General features: G+C 36.8%; 1 protein-coding gene across 1 annotated transcript; it reads right to left on the bottom strand.

Annotated features, from left to right (window-relative positions):
- Positions 1-816: 816 nt before the first annotated feature.
- LOC127958404 (follistatin-A) lies at positions 817-6,639 on the bottom strand. The gene is made up of 6 exons (XM_052557268.1): positions 6,466-6,639; positions 5,056-5,247; positions 4,595-4,813; positions 4,159-4,383; positions 3,573-3,803; positions 817-2,092 (listed from the first exon to the last, which is right to left on the bottom strand). Exons 1-6 carry the CDS (start codon positions 6,557-6,559, stop codon positions 2,004-2,006), a joined length of 1,050 nt encoding a protein of 349 aa, XP_052413228.1. The 5' UTR covers positions 6,560-6,639; the 3' UTR covers positions 817-2,003.
- Between the last annotated feature and the right edge of the window lie 7,556 nt (positions 6,640-14,195).

Genomic DNA, 14,195 nt, shown 5'->3' with positions numbered 1-14,195 from the left:
TTCAGGTGGTTGGTTTTTCCACCATTCCAACCCTCTTGAAGACAGTTTAGTGTTAATGTTTCTGAAACGGGAGGATGAGGTAAATGTCAAGCTTCAAACACTGAATGCAGCTAGTTATGTTTACTCTCATGCTCCTCCAGGGATGAGCCCAGATGAGTAAAACACCTGCCTGCATCAAATAACGTTCAATTGAAAAAGCAGGAACCATTTTACTCTGTCATCTCTGCTAGCACATTAGAACCGTCTGGAACTACACTTTCAATGTTCATTTTACATCACATTACAAATCTGCATTGCTGGCAAGTCAGAATGAATCATTGATGTGACAAGGTTTATCTAATTGATCTGGACACAACACCATTGCCTTATAAATGCCCTATATGAAAAAAAAAAAAAAAACTTTTTGTTTCCAGAACCGAGCAAGCCACACCAGATAACTTCATGAGGAGCTTTGCATAATAGGAAAGAGCAATGTTTGGAGAAGCAATGAGGTGGGAAGCATTACATGGGCTCAGTTATATGATGTGAATTTTGAGGTCAGCCAAAATGCAGTGCAGTTTCAGCTTTATCAGTAGGTAGTAGGATCATGTGTGATTTTTTTTTTTTTTCACTAGAAACTACGTGATGAGGAAAAGAGAACCAGTCTGTCTGTAAAAACAAGTTTTGTAGGAAGATTAACAATTGATTGCTCTGAGATAGAAGCCCAGACTTAAAGTTAGGTCCTTATGGGATTTTTTTTTTTTTGTGCTTAATTTTGTTCAATTTATATCCCTACTAGTTTAAGTGTATGGAAAAAAGATGTGGGTTTTCTGGCAGTAGATTTGTGATGTCAGTAAAAAACTTTTTATGTAATGGCCTTAAGGCTTAAGGATTAGAGCCAGGACACTTTGATTACACACAAAATAATGAGAATAATAATAAATGGATGGGTGCATGATGTATCAGCTAATGGCAGAACTCTGTTCTTAAAATCCACACCACTGAGATCATTTTTAGTATTTTTTTTTATTGATTTCACTCTTAATATCTGTACAAATACATCAAACTTTGTATATACATATGACATTTACATAAAAAATACAAAACTATAAATTTATAACTGAATTTTGTTTTAGTTTTTTTATCTTGAGATGTCTGAAAATAAAAAAAAGCTTTTTGTCAACAAAGTGAAAAAGTGAATGAATTCTATATTGATACGGAGTCCTCTTAATGACCTTTTCTTTAGCTCTGCAAGAGCAATATAGAGCAGAATATTGGCAAGAAAAAAAAAATGCATGGCACAGTTTCCTCGAACAAGTATAACCCACTGCTAATTTCTGCCCTATTGTAAAAAAGTCAAACTGTTGCTGATGATGACGGACGCCATTTTGTACAAGTGAGTAGTCAGGGGTTTCCTATATGAGAAACGGCTCATTTTCAATGTTATGCTGCTGCACTATATCACAAAAACATTGAAGAACGTTCAAGAAAATCCCTTTGGTCAGTTACACTGAGCTGTAAACAAAACCAAAATTATACATGTACATTAAAGAGTGACTTTTTTTTCCCTATGTGTTTCCATTTTTTTTCCAATAAATAAACTCACAAGCTAACATGCAGGTATGTGTGAAATAAACATCTGTGATACAGAATTGACACTGATAAGCATTTATACAGCTTAGGGAATGCAATTTACAGCTTGCAGAAGACTCAAACTTTACATGATAGCATTTTACCTCACAATAAATAACACTGCTTCTCTTTGGACAAATATATTTCTCAGTCATTTAAAAAAAAGGGAAAAAAAAGGAAAAAGACAAAATAAGTGGAAACAAAATAACATGATAGACAAGTAAGCCAGACACTGTAAATGTATAAATTATAAAACAGAACACTGTATAAATAAACATCAAGCAGACTGAACTACATGTATACTACTATCTTTTTTCTCTCAAAAATAAATTAGCATACACATATGTACAGTGTGGACATGATTCCTTGCCCTAGGACTGGTTGATGGTGCTTTATCCATCCAGTACAGGTGATAATCGGATATAAGCCCTGTAGTCCTGGTCGTCCTCATCGTCATCATCCTCCTGGTCTTCAGTAATGGCTATATGGGAGAATACATGGTAGCTGTTGCATGAATATAGACCACAACAGCGCAGAATGTACGTGAGTATTTGTCTTTATCCCAAAGCCTCTCACAATCTAGGCTACTTGACAGCTTGATCATGTGCTCTGGCTCCCAAAATTATGCAATAAGACGTACATAATGAAGGAAGTCAGAGGTGTGACGGGCCAGGGCTGATCAGAGGCTTTAATGGCTCAGGTGTGTTTGGTAGATTTCTGAATCAAGACCAAAAAAGTGCTCTTGCATTCCATGAATGTCTGCTTTTTTTTTCTGGTTTCGTGTCTAAATCCATTACTTTGAATGCACGGGTTGTGCACTGGCCGACCGTAGCTATGTGGTCAAGCAATGGCACAGTTCTGAGGTATATGTAATATAGATATATATTTTCTACATAAAAGTTTACATTGAAAAAATGACACAGGCAAAGCAATGAAACAAATATGCAGTCCCTCACAAACAAATTGGACAACATGACCACAGCAGGACTGCACACACAAATTCACCTTGCTAACGTTAGATGGCTAACAGAAAGCATTGCTCTCCTAATAACATATTCTTGTCCTGCAAACTGTAAAATGCTGTAGTCATCCAAACCATGAGGTGATCATAAAGTTGGTCCCTTGAAATGGCGAATGTACCTTAAGGCACAAGAACGTTAAGGTAAGCCATTCGTTCGCTAGCACAAATCGGAATGTAAATATTCCCTCACTGATGGCAGCTCTAGCTTCATCGATCCATTATCAAAGCTAGTGCACCATCTGTCGAAATAGGTAGTCTAGGTAACAACGGCACCAATGTTACAATCACCTTATGTGAGTATAAGGAGAAGGATTCGTGTCTTTTCAAACCCTCAGAGCTGTTCATGTCATGTGCATTTGAAAGAATCGATTACAGCCAAAAGCAGAAATCAAACAAAAAACAGCATTCATAAAACACTTACATGATAACATGAATATGGAATTGACAAGCTGATGTGATATATAAGTGTCTACATTTACACTTTAACAAAGGGGAAATATGACCTCAACCTGCTGGTCAATAGCAGGTCAGACTGCACGAGAATTTGAATGTCATTGCAGAAGTTAGTCCGCACATGTTTTCTTGTTAGTTAAATGAAGAGAATTAGTATTTCAAAGGACTCCTGGAAAGAGCTCTTTGGAACATTTCTTTTTACATTGTATTCATAGATTTCCATTGATTTTGTGGGTTCTTTATTAAATAAATGTTTTTTTTAGTTTTCTCTTTTCAATACGTTTTTGTTTCTTCTCAAGAAAAAAACTAAATTAATGAAGCCAGCCAAAGAGGACATGCAAAGAACTTCCAATCACAAGTCCTTTCTGTAGCTTAACTCTTAGCAGCAGGAAGGGAATGAAGAGGCGTTATTTGGAGGGGTGGGAGGTTTTGGGGAGGTGGTTGCTGGGGGCAGCATTGGATTGTCTTTTTAAGATGTATTACTTACAGTTGCAAGATCCTGAATGCTTAACCTCCAGGAGAACCCCCAAAGAGCAAGCGGCCTGCTTCATGGCGCACTCGCTGGGATACGTGGTGTTGTCGCTGGCGCACACGGCTTCCTCTGATCGACTTTCTGGGCATGTCTCCATGCAAACTGCACAGCGCCCGCGACCCATCTTGGAATCCCATAGACACTTCTTCCCCGGGCTGCACTGGATATCGTCACATGACTTGGCCTCTAACAAGACAATAGGGGACAACAGCGGTCAATTTCTTTTGATAACACGTCAGTGTTTCATACATAGAAATTCATAAACGTGTTTGTTGTCGTGGAGAGCTGTAGGCAAGTCACGCTCAGTTTGTTATAACACAAGATGATGTTGCCAACATCAGGAAACAGTTAGACGCCAATGACTTTCCTTTGCAAATAACAATCACAACTGATGTCACGAAAGACTAATGGACTAATGGAATTCATTTGGGATTTCGCCATTGTTGCCTATGTACTCTGAACTGAAAACAAATTCCACCATTTCCCCGTTTTCAACTTTTCTCATTTAAATGAAACTAGTAAAATGTATGTTAACACTCACTGATGCATTTCCCTTCGTATGCCACTCCAATGGATCTACCAAGCAAGCACGTGGCTCTCCGCAAATGGCATGCACTGGCATAAACAATCCCGTCGTTGCCACAAAGGTACTGATCCGGAGATGTAACCTCTGGGCATATGCGGTTGCATGTCACACAATATGCGTTGTTTGTCTGGTCCACCACGCAAGTCGAGGTTCCCGGACACATGACATCACGACACGTCTCTGTGAGAATGAGAAGGGAGGACTGAATGATACAGATTTACCAGATTTTCACAACCAATTGCCTAGTTTCTCAAAATATTTCTTTATTCTTTAGTGTATTTTAGAGCGGACTTAATTTAGTATAAACTGTAGGTTTCTGGATACAACTGCTGAAATCTCTCAAGGTTAGACAGTATCTTTTTTTGTGCAAAAGCAACAACGTGTTACCTACTTTTGCATTTGCCTTGGTACTGCACCTCCAGATCTGGGTGCCCCTTGCATTTGGATTTCAAAAGGGCACATTCATCTCGGTATGTTTTCCCATCTGAGCCGCACACAGGCCCCTTCCAGGTGATGTTGGAGCAGTCTGGGGCGCAGACGCAGCGAGGCTTACTCCTCCTGTTCATTTTACATTTCTTCCCAGGGCCACAGTCCACATTATCACATGTCTCTAAAATTCAGTCAGACAGGAACATGATATTTGAAGTGGTTTTCTTTATCACACATTTGTAACCTATTGATAATCTGCTGTCAACTCATTTTGTTTGTTTTAAGACAAAGAAGGTGTGAGAGAGAGCACTGAGGCACAGTAACTTTTAATTTTAATTTCTTCTGTTTGAATGTGCATGCAATATGTTTGTATGACATATAATAGCAACGCTTCCACATGAACAAATGAACATGGGATTCTACCTTTACAAGGTATGCAGTTTGGAGCCCCGCCATTGAAGATCATCCACCTGAATAATGTGCTGTTTGGCACATCTTCCTCAGTCCAAGATGTACCGAGCCTCCCACTCCGGCAGCATTCCTCTCGACTCATCCCAGGCATGTAGAGGACCTGACATCTCCCATTCTTGCCTTGCTGGAGCCAGCAGTTACCAGCTGTAAACAAAAAGAAAAAGAGCCAGTCTTATTAAAGTCTGAAGCCAATGACCCAGACACAACACGTGCAGCCTGTATTAGCTGGAGCTCTCCTGCTCCCCCTCCCCCGCTGTATTTTGTCTGATTTTTCCCAACGTAATGCGACTATTTTACACTTGCATGCCTTCACCCAGACAGCTCAAGGTCTCCGGGTCTGCTCGGGAATATGCTTTTCCTGTCGTCGAATATGTTATGACCGTGCAAAGATTGATTGTCTTAAAGTAAGTGGCAGACTGACAGACTCGTACCTATTTAAACAATGTGCATGGCAGTCTAGACTCCAGTTCCTCGAGCGCTCTGAGCCAACTGTCTGCGCTCATCACGTTTCAGCACACTTACAGGAGCGTTCCAAACGCTGCTTTTGGCAACACAAACGCATTTATTCGCTGCTTACAATAAGGTTCGGAGATGTTTTGAACCCTGTGCGTAATCAGTCGTGTTTATGTATTAAATTAGTCATTCGCGCCGGGGATACTAAGCGCCAGACAATCCAATTAAATCATACAGTCACGCGAGATTCATCAAACTTTGTTCTCCAAAATGATCATGCCGTTTTGGTGACAAATACGCAAAGCGATTGCAATAATTAAATGCATTAAATTGGTAAAAAGAAAAAAAAATGCATTGTGTCCACTTAATTTTTTTTTTTTTTTTGAAAGCCAGACGCAGTAGACAGTGTCTAATTTCACTACCTACTATTTGAGAAAAATACAATCGAATGTCTAATGCATAATGGTTGATTTGAGGGTGCGCTTAATATGCATTTATACAAAACATTCTTCAAATTATTGCTAGACAATAATACTATAATATTAATTAAACATTATTATTATTATTTTCAACATGCATCTCGGTGTTCTCTAATTTGGACAATCTGAGCACTGATTTTAGATAACGATAAAATGCTTTAAATCTCTTAATTTAGCATAGATATTTTTTTTAGATATAATTGTGCATGTAAGGACGCACCTGTCTCGAGGACACAGGCGCGAGCCAAGAAGAAAACTTTACAGTTGTCTAGAATTTAAGCAGTTCCCTTCATTCTAAATAATTACTTTTATACTAAATGATTTGTAGACCAGACTCGTATCTAAAGCGTATCAAAAATAATTTTGAAGAAACAAATAATAAAAAAATATTAAAAAAAAAATAAAAAAGGACGAAAAAAAGTGCACTCACCTTGCACTTTTTGATCTTCAATCAAATAACAGAGCCATAAGAGTAATAAAATCATTCCCGGGTGGAGCTGCTGGCGCTTTAGCATCCTTAGCATGTTTAAAGAGAGAAAGAGTATCTAGACGAGCAGTGCAAAAGTAATCTTCTTACTCAGGCAGTGCTGAATGAACGCTGCTCTCAGAGTGCCACCTCTTTTTAAGTGTATAAGGGGTCTCAGGCCGACTGTCTGTGGTGTGGGCGGTCTTCCTCTCTGTGGGGGTGGGGAGAGAGTTCTTTCAATCCAAATCAGGTGACATAGCTGCTTGAAACTTTCTCTTGCCCCTAAATCACTTCTGAGTTTGGCTGCATACCAAGTCTCAGGAAGCATAAATAAAAAATGGCCCAATTTGTATATTGTAACCTTAGGGATATCCACAACTGACCAGACGTGAATGAGACCAGTCCAGTCACACAGGAAAACAATATCTTGGCATAAGCAACAACATATTCAATCACACCCTAAAAACCCAGTTTCCAATGAATATTGGGGTTTTAGTGTAAAGGGAACAAAAGGCAACGTGTTTGCAGGAGGTGTGATTGGATATAAAGACTCTGTAACCGGGTGTGAATTACAAATTGAACTGCGCATTGATGGCCATTGAATGTCACCACAAACCTTTGAGATGGGAAATGCCACAACTTTCTAGGCCATGACAGGTCTGATTAACAGTAGAGGGTGTTAATTTAATACAAGGTTACTGTTGAAAGGTGATCTGCGCGAGGAGACAATGGATTACAGAATAAAGGATAGAAAGACTAATATTAGACGAGACAGGTGTTGCGGTTTCCCTCCGGGATCACAATCTATATCCCATTCAATTTCCGAGCGGCGGTGGCGCGAGGCAGACTACACGGAATTCATTTCCATAGAAGTGAGACACGCGAGACTGACTGGAGGAGGATTGTCCCCTCTGTGGCGGAGGTGCACGCGCGACCTCTTCTGCAAGAGACTTGAACCACAGAAACACACAAGCCGAACATCAGGGCATGTTGTTCAGAGAGAGCGAGCATTGCATCTTTTTCGATTTTCATTTGATTCCACTTTTACCACTAGTTTCATTTTATTTTCTGTTTTATTTACATTTTTCAAAACACACATTGCTATAGCACATATATGTGTATAATAATTGCGATTAATCGTAAATATGTACAGATAGGCTTGGCCTATTATATTTTCCTTCGAGTCATGGACGGCTTTAATTAAACTAGATACGCATGACCCAATAACTAATTATAGAACTTATGAAGATCACGAATCAATTAAATCGAGACAAACACATGGTACAAAACAGACAAAAACTGGAGGAAACCCACCAACTTGAGGAAAGACCACCAGATTAAAGTTCAATAGTATTAGATCAGTGTAATTTTTATGTAGCCTAACACAATAATGATTATGTTTCCCATTCAGCACTAGTGGGTTTCTATTCTCCATAATTACTTATGACATCTTTAACTTTACTGTTAGTGGACTATTAATATTGTAACTCTAAAAGAGCCTAATGAGTTTACCTTTGGTATCTGCCAAAAAAACTTTAAACAAACTAGTCTACTTTTTCCAGTACTTTGGCAGGGACCTCATTACAAGCTATTATATGCATTTGATTAGTGTGACACATCTCTAGGTCGGATCAAATCATGTAACCAGGAAATGTCAAGTCTACATGCCTGAGATTCACCTGTCAGTTACAATATGAGCCAGCCGGATGACATCCATAATGACTGTGAGTGTATCATTACAAGTTCCTTGGCTGCAGTGTTTGTCTCATGTCATGTGGGGCACGTTAAGGCCATGAGCATTGCTTGGTTTCAAAACAAGTATCCAAAACTAAATCCTCATTTGTCCCATCATTAGCTGTTTGTGTATTTCATCCCTCTTGGTTTTGAATAAATAATATTTGGTCGAAAGAATATTTTGTTGATGTTCTAACTGCCAAGATGATGTTCTGTGTTCCTCAGATATACGCTAAATTATAAATAAACTTAGCCTGACTTATTAAGCGTTATTAAAATACATTGGAAACCAAAGTAAATAAAAAAGATATTGTTATGATTTAAGCTAGACATCTTATAGCTAGATTTACATTTGTTGATTTAGTGAAAACACGAGTTGATGACTGGATTTATTGTTATAATTATTTAATGCAAACTTCCTGAAAATGCTTAATTAAATTAATTTGATAGTTTTTCATAATATGCTAAGTTATTGGGGCAAAAAGCCACAACTTTCAAAAGGTTTTTCTACATCTTGCGTAAATGATATGGTGACATCTAGCGGTAGTGCAGTGTTTGTACTGTTGCACCTGGGGCCCTGGGCTGCGTTTCTCAAAAGCATCATGAGATATTGGACATTAATCGTAGAAACCATTGGTGGCAATGATTCTACGATCTACTTAGGCTTACGATGCTTTTGGGAAATGCAGCTTTGGACATAATAACATAGTGGCTTAAGAATTATTATACAGCAACTCACAAAATTAGATGATAAATGATAAAAACGTCATTACCCTATCCAAAGCACATATTGATATCAGATCAGGAACAGAATGTATTACTTTACTAGACTGCTTCCAAAATAATGAAAACTGGCTTTAATACAGATATCAGGAACAAGTATAAATAACATTAAAACAGCAGGGGCCTCAATCCTGGGCACCAATCCTGGGTTTTAGGTACCATGTAAATGGCTCGGCTTTTAGTGGCATTCATTGCCATAGTAATTTACACTCCTGGGAAGGTTATGTTCTGGGTTAGAGATCTCAAATTGAAGCAAATCTATGCTTCACGGTACAGGTGCCAGATGTGAGAAAAGTGACACATGTCTGACACAAAGTCACTCCCCCAGTTTATCTTGCTCCAAATTAAAGGTCACTAATGCTAAAAAAAAATGCTTGGTAACACTTTTTATGAAGCCTGTATTTATAATACATTATAAGTGTATTCTTAAGGCATTATAATGAATGTATAATGCATTATAAAAAAAATCTTATAACATGTTATATCAACTCACGAATAATCATAACAACAATTATAACAATTATATATCATAATACTTACGTATTTGTGGTTATAAGTTTAAGAGTAAGATTATTTATAATAAACAATGAACACCATATTAAATCGACTTCATTTACAGTATAATGGACTATCATATCTTGACATTTTTTATTTAAGATCTGCAAAGTATCTCACTACAGCTTGTGAGTGGTTATATGTTGAGTGTTATTTGAGTGTTTCTGTTGAGCTAATGTTAATTAATTGATGTGAGCTTAATACTTCAACTGAAAAACATGCAATGTTTTATATGGTTACATTGTATTTGGACGGTCCACTTAATCAGTCGACTATATGCAACTTTGCAACTACATGCCAACCAACTCTCATTAGAGTAATAGCATGCTCAAAAAATCATCATTTTTGTTGTTTTTATTACTTATAAGTGGTATTTGACCGCTTTAAGTAAAGTAGCATCAGAAAAATGGCAATATAAGAGACTTATAATACACTATAACTCCATTGAAAAAGTGAATATTTATGAGATGATATAACATATTATAAGTTTTTTTAAATAATGCATTATGCATTCATTACAATGCCTTACGAATACCCTTATAATGTATTATAAATACGAGCTTCTTAGAAAGTGTTACCAAATGCGTTATGTGCATAATGCTTTAATAATAATTATTGAGTCATTTTATGATTTATATAATTATTATGATTCATATTATTATTATTATGTATTTATTAATTTGCATGTTTGAGTCTCTATCACTATATATTTTCAAATGTATAAACTAACTTAACAAGTTTCACTTGTGACTGCACCGATAGAGGAAGATCATGTATTTTATTTGTCCTCCTCATTAGACAGTTGCAGCTCTTCCAGAACGCTGCTGCCAGGATTCTGACTAGAACCAGAAAATCTGAGCATATCACCCCAGTCCTCAGGTCCTTACACTGGCTGCCAATTACATTTAGGATTAAAGTACTTTTACTCATCTATAAGTCACTTAATGACCTAGGACTGAAATATACTGCAGATATGTTCACTGAATATAAACCTAACAGACCACTCATTAGGATCGAGTCAGTTAGAAATACCATGGGTTCACACAAAACAAGGGGAGTCCGCCTTTAGTTACTATGCTGCCCGCAGTTGGGGCAGTCAGCTTCCAGAAGAGATCAGATGTGCTAAAACACTAGTCACATTTAAATCTAGACTCAAAACTCATCTGTTTAGCTGTGCATTTATTGAATGAGCACTGTGCCATGTCCGAACTGATTGCACTGTATTTTACGTATTCACTGTATTTTATTAAAATCATTTTCTATTTCTAACTGTTTTAAATTCATTTTAAATAAGACAAATTTTAAATCATTTTCAAAGTTTTAAAATTGCTTGTTTTATTTTTGTTCTTCATGATTATTTTACTTTCTTTTATGTAAAGCCCTTTGAACATTGTGTACGAAATGTGCTATATAAATAAACTTGCCTTGCCTCCTTCACGTTTGATATGACCTTTGAATTTGTCATATTCTTCAATCTCTTAACCTTTAGCAAAACCTTTAACCATTAGTTTTGAATCTTGCTGGGTTTCTTGCAAGAAGTAAATCAAACTAGTTTTCTGTTGCAAGGCTCGTGATTGGCTGTTCGCCAGTGATGTCACACATTCATGTGCAAGCACTCCACAAACTCAGGATCAATGCCTGAGTTGACAAAGAGAAATCAACATCATGGTACCAACAAAGCTGGATTGGAGAGGTTTGGTTTTGTCAACTCATCCTGTAACTCTGAATTTGTTCAGCTACCATCATGGTACAGGCCCCAGGTGGCTCTTTAAACCAATCTAAACAAACATAATGCTCTGAAACAAACTGTTCTGTAAATACAGTATATAGCTAAAGGTAAAAAGGTCAAGATGTGAGTTATAGTTCCCAGCTGTTGAATATCATTCTGAGGTATTTGAACATTTATCAGAGTATTGTGTCCATCACAGATTTACAAGGAAGGAACATTTGTGAAAGAAATATTGTTTCAATTATGTTTTCATGAATGCAGCTTACAAATTTAAGTGTATTTTAAACTAAAACTTTTAGAAAATACAGACAGACCTAATTAAAATTTTGAAAAAGAGGTTTAAACACCTGAACAATATGAAGTATTATTATTATTTTAGGTTCAGTAAAACAAAAAGTGAAATAAATTTTGGATGTTCTTGTGCTCTCTGCACATATTTTCCACTAATTTCTCAAGCTCTTGTCATGACACTGCGCACAATTTATGCAGTTCAAGAACATCTATAATTTAAGGAGTAAGCAAAAAGAGAACAAAATAAACTAAGAATATTTGATATCTGACTTCAGGCTGAGAAATTCAGTTGTTTTGCCTTGAGAACAATATGCAGTATAAGCAGTGTTAAAATAAATCACAATCTCTGGAATGTGACCATGTGCAGTTCAGGAAAAAAAACATGAGTAAAGACAACAATCCTTCGATTAACCTTAGATTGAAAGCAAACTTTTAATTGTAAACTCAAACCCAAACAAGCTGTTATTTACAGCTATTCGCTGAGCTCATAAGCATTTATTAAGCAGATAGGCAAAGAGCTGTATTCAAAGCCTTTATAAAATCTGTGGCAGCACTATGTAGAAAATCTCTTGGCACCTGTACACAGCCTACAGTTAGAACAAAGAACTATACTTAACAAAAGACTTGTTCTGATAAACAATCATACTCAACTGTTTATGAAACAATTGTGGAAATAATGTTGTGAGCTCAAAATGTTTAGCTCATTTGCTAAATTCCTTTTAAGGTGAAAATATACTGTGCCTCCTGAAGAGGCAATGCCTCATAAATAATGTCCAATTCTTTTTTCAGCAGAACCTGATTTTACCAAGTGAGACATGTTCCTGGGACAACATCGTTGTTGACCCTGGAACAACATTGTGATTAACCAATCAGATTTGAAGAACCAGTTTATAGATTTTGTGAAGTTTACGCTTAAAATCAGTGTTTGGTGCTTGTACATCAGTGTCATTCATCTATCATTTCCTCTGATTTTAGGGATTACTCATGGTTAAGGTTAGGTTAAGGTGAAGGGATATGGTTAAGAATATATTTTTGGAGTAAAATGTTGTTCCAGGGTCAACAAAATATGTTGACCTAGGAACACATCGAACTTGGCAAAATCAGGACGTGCCTTTTTTCACAGTAATAAATTGTTTTACTAAGTGTAGGTATTCATGGACTCGTCACTCAGCGTTGTTCACAGCCTTGGAAAACAGCAGCCTACAAGTCCAGACCATAGGTCAGCAGTAACGAGAGACCAACTGGAAATGTAATGTTAACAGAAATACAAAACAAGTCCATTTCCAGACAGGTGCACATGTACACAGAAAGCAAAAACAGTACTGCAAGAGCGCCATCTAGTGGACGATAGAAGGAAACACAGTCTTCCGTCCAGAAGTCTATTATGTGTTTTATATTACTTCTGAATACTTACAAATATTGTATCCGTAACAGTTTTATATGTAATATTATTTTATTATAACATATTTACATAATCAATAGTAGACTATATTAAGATAGGAAATCATCTCTCGGGTCTTAGATTTGTTCATCGTAGCATACAGATTCGGTAAAAGGCATTCGTTCATTTTGTCCACTTAAACATGATTTCCACAGGTAGTATATTTTGTATATCAGCTACATTCATCTGCAGTGTTAATAAGACTGTCAAGCCAGCGTATGTAGCAAATTTATCAAGGCTTTCAACTGTGTACACATAAACTGCTCTCTCTCTCTCTCTCTCTCTCTCTCTCTCTCCGAGTGTGTGTGTGTGTTACGAGCTTGCACTAAAATGTAATGATTACTTTAGACTGGTTGCCTAACAAGTCATTTTTACTTGTTAAGTGTTAACGGAACAAACTACAAATACCAAAAACGGACTCCACATTTTCCCAATTAGTAATTACACAGTGCGACAGTATCATACTAAAATAATTACAGACTACTTGTGATTTCACGCTGCAATACAACAGGGGTGCAGTAAAGCGAAACCATCAAGGATTTCCGTAAGGTAAAAAAAAAAAAAATCCAAATATCTCCAATAAGTTCACCTTAGCTGCAATTACTAGCTATACTTTCTTTTTTATTGAATTGCAAAATTGTTTATTCAATACAATATATATTTTTTCCCTTAAATTTTCTGGATGCTGTGTTCTTCATTTTTCTCTGTAGTCTAACGAATGCTCTGTAGTGTTTTCTTTATTGACTTTTGTGCGTGATCTGAGAGCACCATTTGATTTTGAGTGCAAGTGAAATGTTTTTTAAATATGTTTTTTCATATACACCTGCCTTGAGGGTGAGTAAAACATGGTCTAATTTAAATTTTTGGGTGAACTAACCCTTTAATGTGTATTTTTTTTGCAGCTCCCCTTTCATATACACTGCATATCATCAAAACGTGTTCCTCTGTCTCCTCTATTAAACAAACATCACATAAACCTACATCATGTTTTCCTATAATGTGTAATGTTTGGTTAAGATTTGAATGTCCTGTTTTTCAACTTGGAGGTAAGCCATTTCTGTCAATGTGCGAAACTTCTGGTTCAATAACCAGAGTAGGGAAATAACTAGAAGAATAACAAAGTGCAGTAAACTGTAAAATGGTTTGCACTACAAGCCAGCG

The sequence above is a fragment of the Carassius gibelio genome, chromosome B5 (genome assembly GCF_023724105.1).
Source record: "Carassius gibelio isolate Cgi1373 ecotype wild population from Czech Republic chromosome B5, carGib1.2-hapl.c, whole genome shotgun sequence".
Taxonomy (NCBI): Eukaryota; Metazoa; Chordata; class Actinopteri; order Cypriniformes; family Cyprinidae; genus Carassius; species Carassius gibelio.
The sequence above is the reverse complement of the archived record's forward strand: the minus strand, read 5'-3'. Positions and strand labels throughout refer to the sequence as shown.